This window comes from Eumetopias jubatus, unplaced genomic scaffold, assembly GCF_037043125.1.
Source record: "Eumetopias jubatus isolate StellerSeaLion01/CBP00866 unplaced genomic scaffold, mEumJub1_p1.0 scaffold_9, whole genome shotgun sequence".
NCBI lineage: Eukaryota > Metazoa > Chordata > Mammalia > Carnivora > Otariidae > Eumetopias > Eumetopias jubatus.
Genome location: NW_028274815.1, coordinates 54,066,069 through 54,085,251, shown reverse-complemented (window position 1 = coordinate 54,085,251; position 19,183 = coordinate 54,066,069). Strand labels below are relative to the sequence as shown.

At 38.7% G+C, this 19,183-nt stretch overlaps 1 protein-coding gene across 2 annotated transcripts in view; it reads left to right on the top strand.

Annotated features, from left to right (window-relative positions):
• Positions 1-19,183, top strand: part of APLF (aprataxin and PNKP like factor) — an 88,027-nt gene that overhangs the window by 48,717 nt on the left and 20,127 nt on the right. For both annotated transcript variants that reach the window (XM_028116343.2, XM_088026198.1), the window contains 2 exons: positions 8,600-8,955; positions 9,619-9,744. In XM_028116343.2, the coding sequence (XP_027972144.2) occupies positions 8,600-8,955; positions 9,619-9,744 (482 nt within the window). The remainder of the gene's footprint in view (positions 1-8,599; positions 8,956-9,618; positions 9,745-19,183) is intronic.

Sequence of the window (19,183 nt, the reverse complement as noted above, 5' to 3'; positions counted from 1 at the left end):
TCCTGACTTGTTAATTTTAGCCATTCTGACTGGTGTGAGGTGATATCTCATTGTAGTTTTTATTTGTATTTCCTGATGCCCAGTGATGTTGAGCATTTTTTCATGTGTCTGTTGGCCATTATTTCTATGTCTTCTTTGGAGAAATGTCTGTTCATGTCTTCTGCCCATTTCTTGATTGGATTATTTGTTCTTTGGGTGTTGAGTTTGATAAGTTCTTTATAGATTTTGGATACTAGCCTTTTATCTGATAAGACATTTGCAAATATCTTCTCCCATTCTGTTGGTTGTCTTTTGGTTTTGTCGACTGTTTCCTTTGCTGTGCAAAAGCTTTTTATTTTGATGAAGTCCCAATAGTTTTTTTTTGCCTTTGTTTTCCTTGCCTTTGGAGACATGTCTAGCAAGAAGTTGCTGTGGCTGAGATCATGAGGTCATCCATTTTGAGTCTGTTTTTGTGTGTGGTGTAAGTAAATGGTCCAGTTTCATTCTTCTGCATGTGGCTGTCCAATTTTCCCAACACCATTTGTTGAAGAGACTGTCTTTTTTCCATTGGATATTCTTTCCTGCTTTATTGAAGATTAGTTGACCATAGAGTTGAGGGACCATTTCTGGGTTCTCTGTTCTGTTCCATTGATCTATGTGTCTGTTTTTGTGCTAGTACTGTACTGTCTTGATGATTAAAGCTTTGTAATGGAGCTTGAAGTCCAGAATTGTGATGCTACCAGCTTTGGTTTTCTTTTTCAACATTCCTTTGGCACTATTCAGGGTCTTTTCTCGTTCCATACAAATTTTAGGATTATTTGTTCCAGCTCTGTGAAAAAAGTTGATGATATTTTGATAGGGATTGCACTGAATGTATAGATTGCTCTAGGGAGCATAGACATTTTTACAATATTTGTCCTTCCAATCCATGAGCATGGAACTAAGGTCTCCTACTCTGCCATCTTGGAAAGTTAATCTTTTCTGTTTTGATAGGCTTGACTAGACATTGTAGAAGGTGGCATATGAAGCTAACAATTTGTAATAATGTAATCTTACCTCCATTTCCAACCCCCCATATTTGTCTGACCCAAATCTAAATTTCACATTTAAGTCTTTGGGTACTTATATTAATATGCCCTTATTTGAGCCTTGGGACTGATTGTAGTAGGTGATATGGCAGGTGGAATGATCTTGACCTCTAGTTCTAGCTACAGGGGTCATGAGTCCCTAAGTCACAGTGGGAGTCTTAGCTAGTTAACCCTGGGCAGCCCAGAAGTCCATTCGGGCGGTAAGATATTAAAGAGATATAAAGAGGAGAAAAATACCCAATTCAGAATATCCTGAAGATAAAGGCTATTCTGCCTTATCAGGGTGCTATAGTGATTTATTTGGCAAAACCAATAATTTAGCAAATGTTTATCTCAGGAAGTATGAATCTAAACAACTGATTGTAGAGAGTCATGTACCCCTGTTTGTTGTTTGGATATATCATTTTTTTTCTTCCAACTTAAAGACTGCGATCAGGGTTATTCAGAAAGTTTTTTTGTTTGTTTGTTTGTTTTTTTTAAGTCATCCAGAATATCAAAAGGTCCAGGTGTTCAATAAAGTTTTTAAGGCATTACCAAAAAGGTGGTTTTTTTCCTGGAAGCTGGTTGGGGGAGGGGTGGTATTTTGAGAGTATCTTCATTGTCTCAAGCACCCTAGATACCTTGGTTGGCTGTTTATATTACATTATTGTTTGGTGGAAGGTGTGTCTTTGAGGGGAGGGGAAAGATGCTTATTTAATCACTTTGAAGGAGATTTTTGTGTTAGGTGTTGAAAGATGGCTGGCATGCTAGCAAACAGGGTTAATGAGGAGGAGAACTGTCAGTGAGCAGCACAGTGTGAGCGGAGGCATAGAGGCAGGAAAGTGTATGTGGCCCATGGATGTACATCTGCACTGGAGTGTCATGTGCACGCTTGCATGGGCGTGTGTATGGATGTGGGTGGGTGAGACAAGGGGAGGAAGCTACTGCAAGAGACTGGGGATCAACTCAGGATGGCACTTGATGCCAGACTATACAGAAATCAGGACTGTACTTTATGGCCTCAGAGACTTTTTGAAGGTTTTTTTTTTTTAAGATTTTATTTATTTATTTGAGAGAGAGAATGAGAGAGAGAGAGAGAGCATGAGAGGGGGGAGGGTCAGAGGGAGAAGCAGACTCCCCGCTGAGCAGGGTGCCCGATGTGGGACTTGATTCCGGGACTCCTGGATCATGACCTGAGCTGAAGGCAGTTGCTTAACCAACTGAGCCACCCAGGCGCCCGAAGGTTTTTGGTTTTTTTTAATTTTTTTTTATTTGACAGAGAGAGAGACAGCCAGAGAGGGAACACAAGCAGGGGGAGCAGGAGAGGGAGAAGCAGGCTTCCCGCAGAGCAGGGAGCCTGATGTGGGGCTCGATCCCAGGACTCTGGGATCATGACCCAAGCCGAAGGCAGATGCTTAACGACTGAGCCACCCAGGCGCCCCATGAAGGGTTTTGAGAAGGAGAATAAGTGGCCAGGAAGATGCCTGTAGCCACCATATGTAAGATGGAGGCAGGAACTGCCTAAGAAGCTGCCCTGGGAGGCCTCAGGGAATGAAGGCCTGAGCTAGACGGTGGCACTGGGACCAGAAAGAAGTAGAGGGATAAGAGAGACATTTTGGAGATAGAATTAACAGAACCTAATGACTAACAGCATATTGAGGAGGAGGTACTGAAAATGTTCTTTAGGGGCGCCTGGGTGGCTCAGTAGGTTAAGCATCCAACTCTTGATTTTGGCTCAGGTCATGATCTCATAGTCGTGGGATCAAGCCCAGCGTAGGGCTTTGGGCTGGGCGTGGAGCCTGCTTAGGATTCTTTCTCTCCCACTCCCTCTCCCCACTTCTCCCCCCTCCCCAACTCCCACACACACACACATACACGCATACTCTCTCTCTCTCTCCAAAAAAAAAAAAAAAAAGAGGGCGAAGAAGAGAGTTCTAGTATAGTTGTATTATTTGGAAGCAAACTTGCAAGCAGTGCATTTAGAGTAGAGGAGTATATGGAGGTGGAGGCTTTGGCAGTGAGAGCCATTTCCAGTTTTGCTGCCTGTACTGTATGTATATGCAGTTGTGCTAATAATTGCTGATGTGAGTGTGCTGGCTGCTAGGTATCTCATTTCTCTCTATACACATGCCTGCTGTGAAGTCTTACTCATATTCCTTTATGAAAATAGCAGGGGAGATGAAGACTATAACTTATTGCACAGCCATCTCTTAAGTAAGGCTGTATTCCCCAGAGCTCCACAGTATTGGTTTACTACATCAAAGAATCCTGTACCCTTTGCTTTTCTGATTGGCCACTTGATACCGTTTATGGCAAGGCTCTCATCAGCTCCACAGAAACATCTTTTCATTCATTCATTTATTCAGCATGCGTTCATTAAGCAAGTAGTAGTGATATAATGGCATTGATAATGCTATTAACTAAAACGACTTAAACACACACACACACACCCATTTATTGAGCTCTTATTATGGGCTAGAGGCACAACTAAGATATACTTATTTCATTTAATTTTTAGAAAATCCTGGAAAGTTGATTGATAATATCCCCAGTTTACTGATCAAGAGACCTGAGACTCTGAAAGTTGGAATCAGCTTGTTCAAAGTCAAAGTTAGGAAATGGCTAAACTAATATTCAAGATATGATTTTTTTACTTCAAAGACCATTCTAATAATCATTACACTAAGCAGTCTTTCTGTTACATGCAAGACAGTGTGCTAGAATCTGGGATAAAACGTGAATAAGAGATAGCTGATTAGGAGCTCATAGTCCTGTGGGGGACATGATTCAGAATGGTGAAATAATGTTGACACCACACTGATTTTTCTGGGGGCTTTGGGGGCTGCCTAAGGCAACTCCTAGGGAAGGGATCCTCAACTGATCTGAGCTGCATCTTAACAGAAGAGCAGTAGGCGTGAACCAGGTGCAAAAGAGGTTGAAGTAGGAATCCACCCAGGTAGATGGGCAGCAGGTGCAGGAGCGGAGGAGCTCCAGGAGCCCGCTGGGAACTCTTGTTCTTAGAATTCGTGCTGTAAAGCCAGGTGAGGATGGAGCTGGCAGTGGGGAACCAGTCATAGAGGGGGGACTTTGAAAGGATTTTGGCCACAGGGATAATCCTGGAAGCTCCTTAGAGGAGAGATCGAAAGAGAACAAAATAAACGACAGGGGAATAAGAGGAAATGAGGACATCTCAGGCGAGACATAAAGAGAGTCTGACCCAGGGTGGTGGCATTGAGGATGGCACAGAGGCATCGGGTAAGAGAAATATTTAAGAAACAAAACTGCAGGACTGAGTGCTTGGATCTGAGCAGAATGAGGGAAAAGAAGGAGTGAAAGGTAGACTTCCAAGTTCCTGGCCAGAATGAATGGAGAAGCTACGTTGGCAGAAACTTTGGTACAGAATACAGGGGGAGGACTTCAGTTTTCACATTTTGAGTTTGAGGTGCGTCGGATATTGAGGAAGAAATGTCTAGTTAGTGGTTGACTGTAAGTTTGAAGCTCAAGAGTGAAGATGGGGCTGGAGGTTGGGATTTTTTAATCCTTAGTAGGTGGGTGCTAATGAGACTAATGCAGGACCTTTAAGGCAACTTACTAGTACAGACATTCTTTCCAGGGATGGCAGATTACCTCAGTGAACTTGTATTGGGCAGAAGTTCTGTAGCCTGTCCCTTGTAGTACATTAAAACTTCAGATGGTTGGGGCGCCTGGGTGGCTCAGTCATTAAGCGTCTGCCTTCGGCTCAGGTCATGATCCCAGGGTCCTGGGATCGAGCCCCGCATCGGGCTCCCTGCTCCACGGGAAGCCTGCTTCTCCCTCTCCCGCTCCCCCTGCTTGTGTTCCCTCTCTAGCTGTCTCTCTGTCTGTCAAATAAATAAAATCTTTAAAAAAACAAACTTCAGATGGTTGAAGGGCAGGGGAGGGCTTGCTGGGCAAGTTAACAGACAATTTAATAATCTTAATAGTACATTCCAGCCATTGCCAGGCACCAAGGTCACCTTACACCAGCTCCATGCTCCTTGATCCCTGAGGCCCCTAGCATATATTTTTATAGTACAGAGAACCCCATTTTCTCTAACATGAATCTTCAGCCTCCCACATTTCATTCTTCACCTTTTCATCTAAGCAGTGTAGGTGCTTATAAAATATGGACCTCTCTGCCTTTCTCCTGCCTCTTCCAAGTACACAGCACTTTCCATCTTTTCTGTTCCCTCACTTGCCAGTTCAGTGACTTGCTCTGGCTCATGAGCTTTGTAATTGGCACAGGACAAATTTATGTCTCAGCAAACTTAGAAATTACTGCATGTAATGGATTTTTGGGATCCTTTATAAATAATTGAAACCATGAATGTTAAATTCTTGAATGCCAAGGGTCTACTGAGTATCAATATTTCATGAAGTTCCATAAAGGACATTATGAATTCCAGCTTTTGTGCCTCTTAAAATATATTTGAGAACACCTGATCCACAGTATTGATATCTGTGACTTTATCATTCCTTTCTCTTTTAGAATAAATTAGTGTGAAGATTAACAGTAGAGGGAGTTGAAATAATGTTAAACATGTCTTACCTTTTATTTTCTTTGTTCTATTTTCTATTTTTTAAATGGCAAAAAAATGCATGCTGTTATCAAAAAATACAATGTTAGAGCATGTGGAGTATAAAGTGGAAATCTTGATTTGCCTTATCCTTCAATCCCATTGGCCTTACTAATATTTTGGTTTGTATCCTTCTAAACCTGTTTGTTTGAATTTTTTTCAAAGATTTATTTATTTATTTGAGAGAGCGAGAATGAGAGAGAGAGAGAGTGTACCTGAGAGGGGGGAGGGTCCGAGGGAGAAGCAGGCTCCCCGCCGAGCGGGGAGCCCGATGCGGGACTCGATCCCGGGACTCCAGGATCATGACCTGAGCCGAAGGCAGTCGCTTAACCAACTGAGCCACCCAGGCGCCCCTTTGTTTGAATTTATACAAGTAAATACACACATAGGTAGACAGGGATTTTTTTTTTTTAAAGCTAACTGGAATCATTGTGTGTGTGTGTGTGTGTGTGTGTGTGTGTATGTAAAATTCTTGTTTAATTAAAAAAATTCTTAAGAGAGAGATCTATTCATTTTCAACCTTTGCATAGTGTTTCTTGGTAAGAATGGATTCTTATTTATTTAACTGTTTCCCTAGTTGTGTCCCTTTTTTTCCTATAATAATTGACAGTATGTTGAGTGGGATTTTTTTTTACCCTATCATCCCAAAACTGCTACTGAGGCCCAAAGCTGGGGACAAAAGTACTAATTATAATATCTCATGATTGAAAGGACCCCCCAGCAGTGAGAGTCAAGCCTTTCCCTGTGAGGGAAAAGTATAAGAAGCGTTATTGAAAAGTATAAGAAGCGTTCACCATTCCTACCCCCAAGCTTTGTATAAAGAAACCTGAGAGGCCAGAAGATTTTAAGGTTTGGGGGAGTGCTCTGTTTGTGGGGAGATGTTATGTTCTGTCTTTTTAAAACCAAGAGAGAGGCACTCTAAGACAATTCACTGTGGAGTTTACAGATGCCAACAGGAACAAGAGACTGGCATTTTATTGGACATTTGCTTAGCCAAGCGATTGCTAACCTGCCCTGTTTCTACCTAAACAGGGAAAAAGAAAATTGGTGAGTTGACCCAGTGGGGACTTGCCAAGAGGGGAGGTGGGTCAGGATTGCCCCATTCCCACCCCAGAGTTCCAGTCCCTGGCATGTGTCAGTTGGTCCTATAGTGGAGGGAGATGAGATTGGTGTGTAATTGAGCAGCTCGGGAGAAAAAAAGTATGTGTTTTAGAGAGGTGTGGCATGAATACCACCAGCTGAGGGTTAGCTCCAAGAGGTAGCCAAATTGCTTTTCCCATCGGTTGTTTATTACTATACAAGAAACATGGTAAGAACTAGGTTCCTTTTGCAAGGTCTTTAGCAGTTTGGATAGCCTTTTAAAGTTATGTACTATGTTTTTTAAAAAAGAAAAGACTATCAGGGGCACCTGGGTCGCTCAATTGGCTAAGCGTCTGCCTTCGGCTCAGGTCATGATCTTGGGGTCCTGGGATTGAGCCCCACTTTGGGCTCCCTGCTCAGCAGGGAGTCTGCTTCTCCCTCTCCTTCTGACCCTACCCCCTACCCCTGCACATGTTCTCTCACTCTCAAATAAATAAACAAATCTTTAAAAAAAATAAAAAAGAAAAGACTATCAAAACATTTAAGTAATGAGTCCCAAAGAAGTCATGCTAATTAGTATCTTCTCAGGAAATGTGAACCATTGGATATTAAGTGATATCAACACTAGCTTTCTCCAGATGGCAGCCAGCATATACGCGTCCTCCGTTGAAAAATGTTTTTTTTTAATTTAATTTTATTATGTTAGTCACCATACAATACATCATTAGTTTTTGATGTAGAGATTCACGATTCATTGTTTTCGTATAACACCCAGTGCTCCATGCAGTACGTGCCCTCCTTAATACCCATCACCAGGCTAACCCATTCCCCCACCCCCCTCCCCTCTAGAACCCTCAGTTTGTTTCTCGGAGTCCATAGTCTCTCATAGTTCATCTCCCCCTCCAATTCCTCTCCGCTCCCCCCATTTAAACCTTCACATATACCTGTTATGTTGTCAGCACATCCTAGTAGTGGTTACCAGGAGGACTGAGGTTTATCTGAGCTGTGTTTCCACTCCACAGGAAGTTAACTAATTAGGAAATCATTTTTAATAGGATACGACTAGGCTCACTATTTGTCCTGGTGGTAAGTACAGATTAAAAAGGTTCTGCAGTGCTAATGAGAATGTTTACTTGGTTCAAAACACCTTTTTGGTTAAAATGAAACTTTTATTCAAACCACTTCAAAGGAATCATATTTATTTTCTGAGTTAGTCATAGCACAGCTTCATCCAAGTTTTTCTGTGTGAGGGAGGAGCAATTTTACCATTCAGCTAAAGGGAAAAAGTCATGATTATATTTAGAGAGTAGAAATAAAGTATTACAGTAACAAATTATAAAGACAGTGCAAGTTAAGAGCATGACACATTGAATGGGAAGTTTAAAAGATTAGTAGTTTTTTGGGGAAAGATTATATTCAAATGGAAGCAAGTTGTATTCGCTTATGTTTCATTTGTATTTTTCTGGTTCTTTTTCAGTGAATGTTTGTTGTGATTGTAAAGGTTTGATACAGCTATATATTTTTTTTTCTTATTTTCTTCTCTTTTTTAAAGATTTTCTTTTTTTAAAGTAATCTCTACGCCCAACATGGGGCTTGAATTCTCAGCCCCAAGATCAAGAGTCACATGCCCTTCTGACTGAGCTAGCCAGGCGCGCCTGTATATTCCTTTTCTAATAGCTGTAGATGGTTTTAAAGTTACCAAATTACAGATATGGAAAATGGCATTTTTAATAACTTTAAAATGTGAATCTTAAAGTTTTAAAAATATACATATTGAATGAATCTTGTAGTTTCACACCTTTTTGCTTAAGTTTACATATTTCTTTTAAAACATATTCCATTTATTTTTAATATCTTTTTTCTGATTTGTCTTTGTAGGCAATGCCAAAGTCATGTTCTGCAATCTCGTTAAGTAATGCAGAGGTGAATGATATGAAGGCTAATATACAGAGAAATGAAATCCCAATAGAGGAACTTGGGAAGATTCCTGAACATAAAAGTATTGTGAAAGGAACACAAAGTAAAGAAGGCGAGGAGATGAGCTGTTCTGAGAGTCACTTGAGTGCCCAGGACAAGTCCTTCCATGAGGAGTCTCAAGGATCTCCTCCTGAGTCCAGCTCTGATCTCTCCAGTCTTGAAACTTTGCCTGCAAAGGCAACTGCCTCAGTTGCACAAGGTTCTGAAGAAAACAAGGTCAGGAGGACATCTTGCATGTACGGGGCAAACTGCTACAGGTAAAACGAAATTACAGGTAGCGCAGAATTCCGTTATTACCCTAGCAGGTAGCTATGTAGCATATGTGTATTAAAAGCCTAGTAAAACGCATTGGCCTAGAGGTTAAGAGCTTTATTATGTTTCTACTTGTTTACACTTTCTCAGTATTCAGTCCTGCAAATCTTGCTAGAGGCTTTCCAGATACAGTGGGGGAATGAAATGTTTCATATGTAGACAAACTGATTAATGCAAGGACATGAACTAGGGAATCCAGACTTGAGAACTGAATCACCCAGACCTGAATGTCTCCTTATTTCATGTCTTATTTATATATTAGAAAGATGGCCTCATAAATAGTTGTAGTATATAATATAACTCTCAAGAGAATTGTTAAGTTGTGTTTAAGGCATCTTACTATACTTGTGCTTTTCCTTTATATTTTTCTAATTGTGCTTTTGAATCACCATGATGCTTTTATTTTGCTACCATGAGGGTTCTGTACCCACCAGATGTCATGAGCTTTATTTTTAACAATGTAACACATTGGTTCAATTTCTGGAATAATTAGATGTGTATCGCTTGGTTTCCTGCTCTATCTTATTAATTATTTTTTGTAGTATATCTAGAACTCTAGTATACCCTATTAATTATTTTTTCTGACAGTATATTTGCCACCCTCATAGGAAGAATCCTGTTCATTTCCAACACTTCAGTCACCCTGGTGATAGTGATTATGGAGGTGTACAAGTCATGTGTCAAGATGAGGCTGATGACCGACCTGAATGTCCCTATGGAGCATCCTGTTATAGGTATGTACGCCTGAAATGTTACGTTGTCCTCCTTTTCTCAGTCTCTGTTGTATATTCAGAAGAAATTGCAGGCAACTTCTCACTTCAAGCCTTTTAGGCCTTAAACTTCCATAGATAGTAGGTTTTCATTTTGTTATTACATAAGATTATAATGTTTCTTTTAGATAATTACAAACTGTTGAGTTAACCTTGTAAATGCCTGAAATTGTTCCTCATTTCTAACTTTCTAAAATGCAAATCAGTTAACTGAAAAGCTGTCGATGCTATCCCTTTTACATTCTACCCATACTCCTTAGTGTGACATAAATCAATTCAGGATGTTATCTCTGCTTTCCTCAACTCTTACCACTCTGCCATTCTTGCCAACACATGAAATTTGATCCTAAAAGAAGAGCGCTTTCTCCTTTTTCCTTTCATAGAATCTTTTGCCTGTCTGTATCAAGCACAGTAGAATTTATCCTACGAGATTGTGTTTGTTTCTTTACTGGAATGGCATCTCCTCTAGACACTGAGTTTCTTGACAGCAAGGACTGTTTTATCCTTGTATCAGCAACTTTGTTCAATGAATGAATAAACTTGAAATAAATCAAACTACCAAGCAAAGAAGTGATTCCAATCTTAGAGAGCTTTAATTCCAGACAGCCATCTTTCTTAGATAAATTTGGAACAACTTACTGAACCTACTGGTCTATTTGAAGTTGTCACTATTTCTATGATTGCGGTTTTCAGTAAGAAGGCAGGATAATCTTCTGAGCTTGGAAAGAAAAATCGAAAAAAGAAAAAAGCCCTACCTTGTGCCAGAACACCTGTGAGGCCAGTTATCTCCCCACCAGTCCCTCTGTTTCTCTTTTGTTTGCCCTTCAATTGCCCTTGACACGGTTCTGTAGAAAGAGAGGTCAGAGAGAGACTGCCCTTCCTTGAAACATCCTGAATGCAGTCCTGCAAACAGTTCTGTCTCTTGTTTCTAGCAGCTGAGGTGCTTCTATACCTGGCTTGGCCTCCACACTCGGCTGAGCAGCAGGCCAACGGTTTCCAAACCTGGTCAACCATCGGAATCACAGCAGGGAGCAAAAAATAAAAGTGAGGGGGCACCTGGGTGGCTCAGTCGTTAAGTGTCTGCCTTCGGCTCAGGTCATGATCCCAGGGTGCTGGGATCGAGCCCCACATCCGGCTCCCTGCTCAGCAGGAAGCCTGCTTCTCCCTCTCCCACTCCCCCCTGCTTGTGTTCCCTCTCTCGCTGTGTCTCTCTCTGTCAAATAAATAAATTTTAAAAAATCTTTAAAAAAAAAATTATTTGAAAATTGCTATGTTTCATTCCAGCAAAACATCTTGTAGACTTAGGCATATACAGGTGACATATTCATGAAAAAGGGGCACTGCAGGCATTGGTAAAAGTATGAATTTTTAAAATTAATTTTATTGAGGTAAGGGTATCTATCTGGAGAAGGAAAATTAGAACCCTATTTCATACCATAGTCAAAAACTGGATTCCAGATGGATCGTAGAACTAAATGTGAAAGGAAAAAAAACAATAAAGCTTTAAAGATATGTATAAGAATATTATTTCATGATCCCAGACTAGGAATTGTTTTTTAGGACAAGATATAAAAAGCAATAACTAATATGGAAAACATTTAATTATTTGACTACATTAAAATTAAGATTTTTTTATACATCAGTAGACACTATTTAGGAGAGTGAAGATAAACTACAGGGTGAGAAAAAAAAATTGCAACCACATAACTGACAGTAGGCATATATCCAGAATACAGAAAGAAGACTTACGAATTGCTATTGGTTTTCTCTTAGTGACCTGTACAGAGGAAATGGTGAATTTCCTTAAGGTGAATAAACTTATGAAAAAGTACTCAGTATCATTATTAATTAGGAAAATTTTGCACACATACACCCCCTTGAAGTAACTAATTCCTTGTTCCCGTTTATTCATTCATCAAATATTTTCCAAAGAATCTTCAAATGCCAAATCCCAATGAAACAATGTTGAGTGAGATTACTTGTAGAACAAATGTGTGTGTCTCTCTCTCTCTATCTTTTTAAAATAAGACAGCCTTGGGGCACCTGGGTGGCTCAGTTGGTTAAGCGACTGCCTTCGGCTCAGGTCATGATCCTGGAGTCCAGGGATCGAGTCCCGCATCGGGCTCCCTGCTCGGCAGGGAGTCTGCTTCTCCCTCTGCCCCTCCCCCCTCTCATGTGCTCTCTCTCTCTCATTCTCTCTCTCAAATAAATAAATAAAATCCGTATCCCTTTAAAAAAATAAAATAAAATAAGACAGCCTTTCACAGCTCGTGGCACAATGGCCATGTACCTTTTCATTTTTAGGGAATATTTTAGGGAACTTTTGTAATGCAGAATTTTATACATCTACACAAGTGGGGTTAATGTAGAACAAGTTCCAATGAAGCCATAACTCATTTTCAAGTCTTGGCCAGTATTGTTTCATCTATACTTCCCTCTCTTCTACCTGCTACCTCTACGCCTAGATTATTTTGAAGTAAACCCTTGATATTGTATCTTTTCATCCCATTTTATTCATGGGTATCTTAGGGTATACTATTAAAAGATAAAGACTATAAAAATATGCTATGACACCCTTATTAAATAAATATCATTTAGATCCTGTTAGGCATCCCAATCCTCTTATAGTTGCATTTTCTTCCTTTCTTTCTCCCTTTCTCTTTTTCTTTCTGTCTTTCTTGCTTTCTTTTTCTTTCTTTCTTTCTTTCATTCTCTCTCTCTCTTTCTTCCTTTAAAATTTTTTTTTCTTTGAATTAGGATCCAGTTAAGGTCCATATATGGCAAAAGGTGGCCATGCTTCTTAAGTTGTTTAATCAATAGGTTCCTCTTCTTTTTTTTTTCTTGCAATATATTTGTTGAAGAAAGCAATCATTTGTTCCGAGGAGTGTCTGATTGTCTGGATTTTGCTAACTGCATTACCAAATTGTCATTCAGTATGTTCTACTGTATTTCCTAATAATTGGTAATTAGAACTAGAGACCTGATCAGATATCATTTCTAAAAATTGTAAAAGTTGTCTGGTCTTACGAATATCATGTCCCTCTTAGTCACTAAAATGCTTCTTGCTGTAAAGTCTACTTTGTCTAATATTTACAAATGTTTAGGGATTGCTCTAGATATACTGTTATTATTGATTTATAATTTAGTTTCATGTGGTCATATAACATTTTTTAGAATTTAAAATTTATTGAGATTTGGTTTTGGTCCAGCAGATGGTCTATTCTTGTTGGGACATGCTAGGTGCACTGAAACATATATTCTGTGATCTGGGGAATAAGGTTCTGTAAGTGTCAATTTGGGCAGATAGTTTTAGTGTTGTTCATATATTTATTATCTTTGCTGATTTTTTTCTGTAGTTGTTCTATTAGTCACTGAGAAAACGATGTGAGACTCTCCACTGTAATTGTGGGTTTGTCTATTTTTTCTTTTAATTCTGTCAGTTTTTCTTAATGCACCAACTGTGGTCTTTCCTCAGTAGAAAAGCCTTAAAAATGGAAAACTCACTCAGAGCTGCTCCCTTTTTCCATGTGTGGACTCCCTTCTGGTTTCTGCCTGCTTTTGGTAGCTATCCATTTCCTTAAGATTATTGTTTTTATACTTTTAACAGAGTATAATTGTTTCCTGTGGGAGTTTTGGTCTGATACATCTCCTCTGTCATTACCAGAAGTAGAACGTCTATTTTGTGTGATATAATATAGCTGCTCCAGCTTCTGTTGGTTAGTGTTTGTGTGATAATATTTTTCATCCTTCTATTTTCAACCTCTGTCCTTATATTTAAAGCATGTCTCTTACATATGGCATATAATTGGTTCACTGGTTTTATTTATTTTATTTTATTTATTTTATTTATTTATTTGACAGAGACAGACACAGCCAAGAGAGGGAACACAAGCAGGGGGAGTGGGAGAGGGAGAAGCAGGCCTCCTGCAGAGCAGGGAGCCCGATGCGGGGCTCAATCCCAGGACCCTGGGATCATGAGCTGAGCCGAAGGCAGACACTTAACACCTGAGTCACCCAGGCGCCCCATTGGTTTTATTTTTAATCCAGCCTGATAGTCTGCTTTTTCAATGGCTTGTTTAGTCAATTATATTTAATACAATTACTGATATTTTTAATTTTGCAATTTTGCTATTTGTTTTCTATTTGTCCCATATATTCCTTGTTCCTTTATTCTTTTTCTGACCTCTTTTGCATTGAGCAAATGATTTCATTCCATTTTTTTCTCCTCCATTAACTTTTTATTTATAAATTCTTTTTTTTCAGTAGTTATATTTGATTTTAATAGGCATCACTGACTTATTACAGTCTACCATACTGTGATTCTTTTACCACTTCTGAAACAGAACAGTAATCTTTCATCAGTTTAAGTCATTTACTTCCTCCTCTGCCCTTTATTGCTGTCATAATTTTTACCTTTACACATGTTAACTTGTAAGGCATTGCTATTTTCTTAAATTTTAAGCATCAGCATTCTCTTATATTTATTGACACATTTATCATTTTGGGTGGCCTTCTTTTATTTCTGAAGTTTTATCCTTTCATCTGGGATCATTTTCTTAGTCTTAGGAACTTCTTTTAGTATTTCGCTAGTGAAAATCTTGTGGGAAAGGATTCTTTCAGCTTTTATGTGTCTGAATATGTCCTGAATGATCGATTGCTTGATGGCTCTTTTCACTGGGTGTAGAATTCTAGCTTGGCATCTTTGTTTTTTTTTTTTTTTTTTTTAATCACTCTAAAGACATTCTATTGACTCTTGCATCCATAGTTTCTGTTGAAAGTTACTTGTTTGTCTTATTGTTGCTTTGAAATTAACATGGCTTTCCTCTGGCCATTTTTAAGATTTTTATCATTGCTTTTTTTTTTTTTTAAAGTAAACTCTACCCTCAACATGGGGCTCAAACTCATGACCCCAAGATTAAGAGTCTCATGTTCTACCAACTGAGCCAGCCAGGTGCCCCTCATTGCTTTTACTTTCAACAGTTTAACTAACATGTGTTTAGGTATGATTTTTTTTGACATTCATCCTGTTTGGGGTTCACTGAGCTTTTTTGCAGGTTGTTGTCTTTGTTAGTTTGAGGAGATTGCTTAGCTATTATCTCATCTCTCAGATATTGTTCCCCCCATTCTATGTCTTCCCTCATTCTTCTCGAATTAACCATGTTAAGTCTTTCAACTGTGTCCCATTTGTCTCTTATAAATTGTTTTATTCTTTCCATTCTTTTTTTTTTTTTTTTTTTGCCTCTGTGCTTCAGATTGGATATTTGCTCTTGCTTGTCTTAGAGCTCAGCAGTTCTCTCTTCTCATGGGTCTAGGCTGCTGATAAACCTATCCACAGATTTCATAATTTCAGATATTGCATTTTGTGCATGTTATCTTCCATCAGTGAGCCCCACCCCCCCCACCCTGTTTGGCAGATAGGGGGTAGTCATCTCTGTCCAGTCAGAGATTTGGATAAGTAATACCTATGTTGTTATTTTAATAAAACTCAGTCTGCTTTTGGTTTGTCCATATTTCTTTGGCATGACTTGTCTTGACTTTTGACAGAAAAGCAGGTCTCTGTCTTCTTAGCTCTGAAACTTCCCTTTGGATATTAGGCTACCACCCATGCATCCTAAAATCTGGCAGATTTCTTGAGAGGAGACTAGTTCCGTGTTTGTTGCAGATCCTTTCTCCCTAGTGGGACTTCATCTCTGAAACACGACATGAATTAGAGATTTCATTCTACCATTTTGAAGTTTCAGACAGACCTTAAACCTCTCATACTTTCCAGGAACTCAGCAGATATTTCTTAGGACGAATCAGCCTTGTGTTTGGGGTTCTTTTAGTTTTCAGATTGTCATGACAACCCCATGAGACCATGAAAAGCTCTACAAGTTTCTCTTTCCTCAACTAGAGTTCCTCCAGATGGCTCAAATCTTATTCTTTAACCCACACCAAGAATTGGCAAAGACCTCTAGGGAAGAAAACAACCAGTGATTGTCAGATAACCTAGGAAGGGCTTTTTCTCGGGAATTTTAGATAATCTAAAATTCTCATTGCTCCCACAGTTCTGTCATAAAAATAATTTTTACAGTTTATCAGGGTTTTTTTCGTAATTGTTAAGATATTGGCTTGCCATGATGTCCTATGTCCTTCCCAGAAGCAAAATCCAAATGTGCCTATTCTTGAGAAGAATGAATGTAAAATACAAAACCTTCCTAAGAATAATCAAATGTCAAATACTGTCAAAAATAATGTCAAAAATTGCTGCCTCCATGTTGTCAGTCTCTTCAAGAGAGGTCAGAGCAGTGAGTAGTCAAGAGAAATTACTCCAATGCCAGTGACCCACATATGCTAATAGAAACTTTTCAGATCTAGATCTAAATATATTTATATATACGTAGGGTGTATTTTTTTCATCTGTTGAGCTGCTTAGTGTCTTGGTTCAACTTGGAGATAAAAGCTGAAGATTTTTTCCCTTGTTAATTTTAATTACAGTTCAGAGAGACTCTTGGAGAACATTAGATATGATCGCTTACCCTCACTACTGTTTTACAAATAAAGGAGCGGGAACAAGAAAGGTTAATGAGTTGACTAAGACTCTAAAGCCAGTGAAATGAAAACCAACTCTCTTCCCTCCTCCATTCCAGCATTTCTCTGTGTCAGGGCCTGACTTCACCATTGTTATTCATGGCTGGCTGACTGGCTGGCTTCCTTCCTTCCTTCCTTCCTTCCTTCCTTCCTTTCTTTCTTTATTTTCTTGAGATTTTATTTATTTATTTGAGAGAGAGAGCACAAGCACAGAGGAGGGGCAGAGGGAGAGGGAGAAGCAGACTCCCCACTGAGCAGGGAGCCCGATGCAGGCCTCGATCCCAGGTCTGGAGATCATGACCTGAGCCAAAGGCAGATGCTTAACTGACTGAGCCACCCAGGCGCCCCTATTCATGGCTTTCTAAAGTATTAACAGTGTTTGTTTTTTATTCAAATGGAAAAATTTTGAGTTTTTTGGAGTTAAAAAAAAAAAAAACCTCTAGGTAAGTTACTTTGATTGAAGAAATTGTGAATTTTTCAGATGATCAAAACAATAGAAGAAACCCTAGTTATGGAAGCATGATATATAGTTATATACTCTTTCTTCACACCTTATTATTATTATTTAGGCAAAAAACATGATCTAGTAGATGTCATTGGTAATATAACATCACTTTAGTTTTAGCCATTTACTCTTTAACAATCTTGATTTGCAAGAATATGTCTTTTTTTTTAAAAAATATTTTATTTATTGAGAGAGGAAGAGAGAGTGAGTGTGAATGTGTGCACTATGCAAGTGGTGGGAGGGACGGAAGCAGACCCCCCGCTGAGCAGGGAGCCCACAGCGGGCTCCATCCCAGGATGCAAAATGGGTCAGAAGGTGGGAGACTTTTAGAGGATCAAGAATAAAGAACAGGAATAGAATGATCGAAAATACCTGATTAGCTGGGGCCACAGAGTCAACCTTATTTGAGGTGAGAAAAAACAAGGAAGTAAGTATAGAGCCCAGAGTTGGTATGGCATTTGGGGGTTGGCAGACTGGATATATTGTGTTTTTGGTCAAAGAGAGCATTTATAGGGACTTGAAAGTTATCTAAGTGTTGGTTTGCTGACATGGCACCCCAGGCTGGAGTGACTCCATCTTGGGACTAGATTTTTATTGCTACAGTGCTGGAATATAAGCCTACTGTATTAGAATGATAAAATGTTCTAATTTGGTTTACTTAAAAGCAAGTTTTAATGTAAATGCATGCTAGATTTTTCCTACAGCCACAGAAGAAAAATATTGAAGTCTCGCAGATCATAAAATAACCCACAAAAATCAGCCAGAAATTATTATATTTACAGAATTAAAAAACATATATATTCTAAAAGTAGAGCCATGATAAGCCTGTTTTCCATGATGGTTGACACATTTGGAAGGGAGATGAAATTTATGGCTGAAACACTTTTTTTTGCTTTTTATCTTTGAAAATTTGCCTTCACGAAACAGGATAAGAATTATTCTCAAGTAAAAACAGTCTCTCAAGTGAAATACTGAGTTGGTTTTTCGTTTTTTGATTGTTTTTGCTTTTCAGTTTTACCTTCTAATCCCTTAAATGTGTGTAATTCAGTTTCTCTTTTTGAAATACATAGGTGATCTCAACTGTGTACAATATACCAAATAATCTCAGTTTTATACTATGTCAGCTGCCTAATTTATATGATACTGTATTTCCAAGTATTGCTGTCTATGGTCAAAGTTTTTATCATGATAGAGCAAGTATGAAAATACCAAAGTACACATATATGGATATATTTCATTTTCAGCCATTCAGAAAAACAGATATGAATCACATTTTAAATGCATACTATAGTAAAAATAAAGATCCCTAAAGCCCATATAAGAGGTTGATGTTTTAAAAAGATATTTAACTATTAAATTTTATTCTTTTCTAGACTACAGGCATTACTAAAATTTTCTGACATTATACTTTTTAAACCTCACAAATCAACCTGATAAAATGGTAATATGAAAGAACTAGTTAATGTTGTCATTTTAAGTATCTTGCCCATTAATAAATCTGATTTATTCCTTTTGTGCTGTACACTATAGTCTGTCAGAAGACTTGCTCAGTTTAATGTGTTTGATTAGCTTAAGATACTTGTCTGAATTTGAGCATTAGATACTTAATGTCTAATATAACTCAGTGCTTGTTGTGCCTGCTTCTGACCCATTCACTTTCTCTGGTGTGTAATAGGATTTTATGCAGTGCGTTACTCCTGTTCTTGTTTGTTAAATTAGGCTCTAACTTTAGAATACGTATACACTAAAATGAATGAAATCCATCTTCAACCAGTTTAGTGTAAAAATGTAAAGTCAAACTCACATACATTTGCCTTGGACTTAAAAACTTAAGGCAGGTATGTATTATGCAAATGAAAATGTTGGTGCCTTGATGTTTTTTGGTAGCCAATGACCTCCTTTTTACTTTTTTAATTATAATACCTTCTAAGAGGGATGACGTAAGGAAGTGTATTAGTTATCAACTGTAAGTGCTCTCACTGTAATGAATCTGCAGCATGATCGGTGTAGTTGAAAGAACACAGTGTTTTGCAACAAGCATAATTCATTTTTTAAAAAGTATATTTGATAGTAAATTCATTATCTTTTGTTATTTGCTGATCCAAATTTATAGCTATGATCTAAAATTTTTTTGCTATTTCCTGTTTTTAATTTATCTATATTTTTTATTTAGAGAGAGTGCATGTGCATGTGCACATGAGGCGGAGGGGGGGGTTGGGGGAGAAGGAGATGGAGAAAGAGAATCTCAAGCAGGCTCCACACCAGCTTGGAGCCCGACATGGGGCTCGATCTCAGGACCCTGAGATCATAACCTGAGTCAGTTGCTCA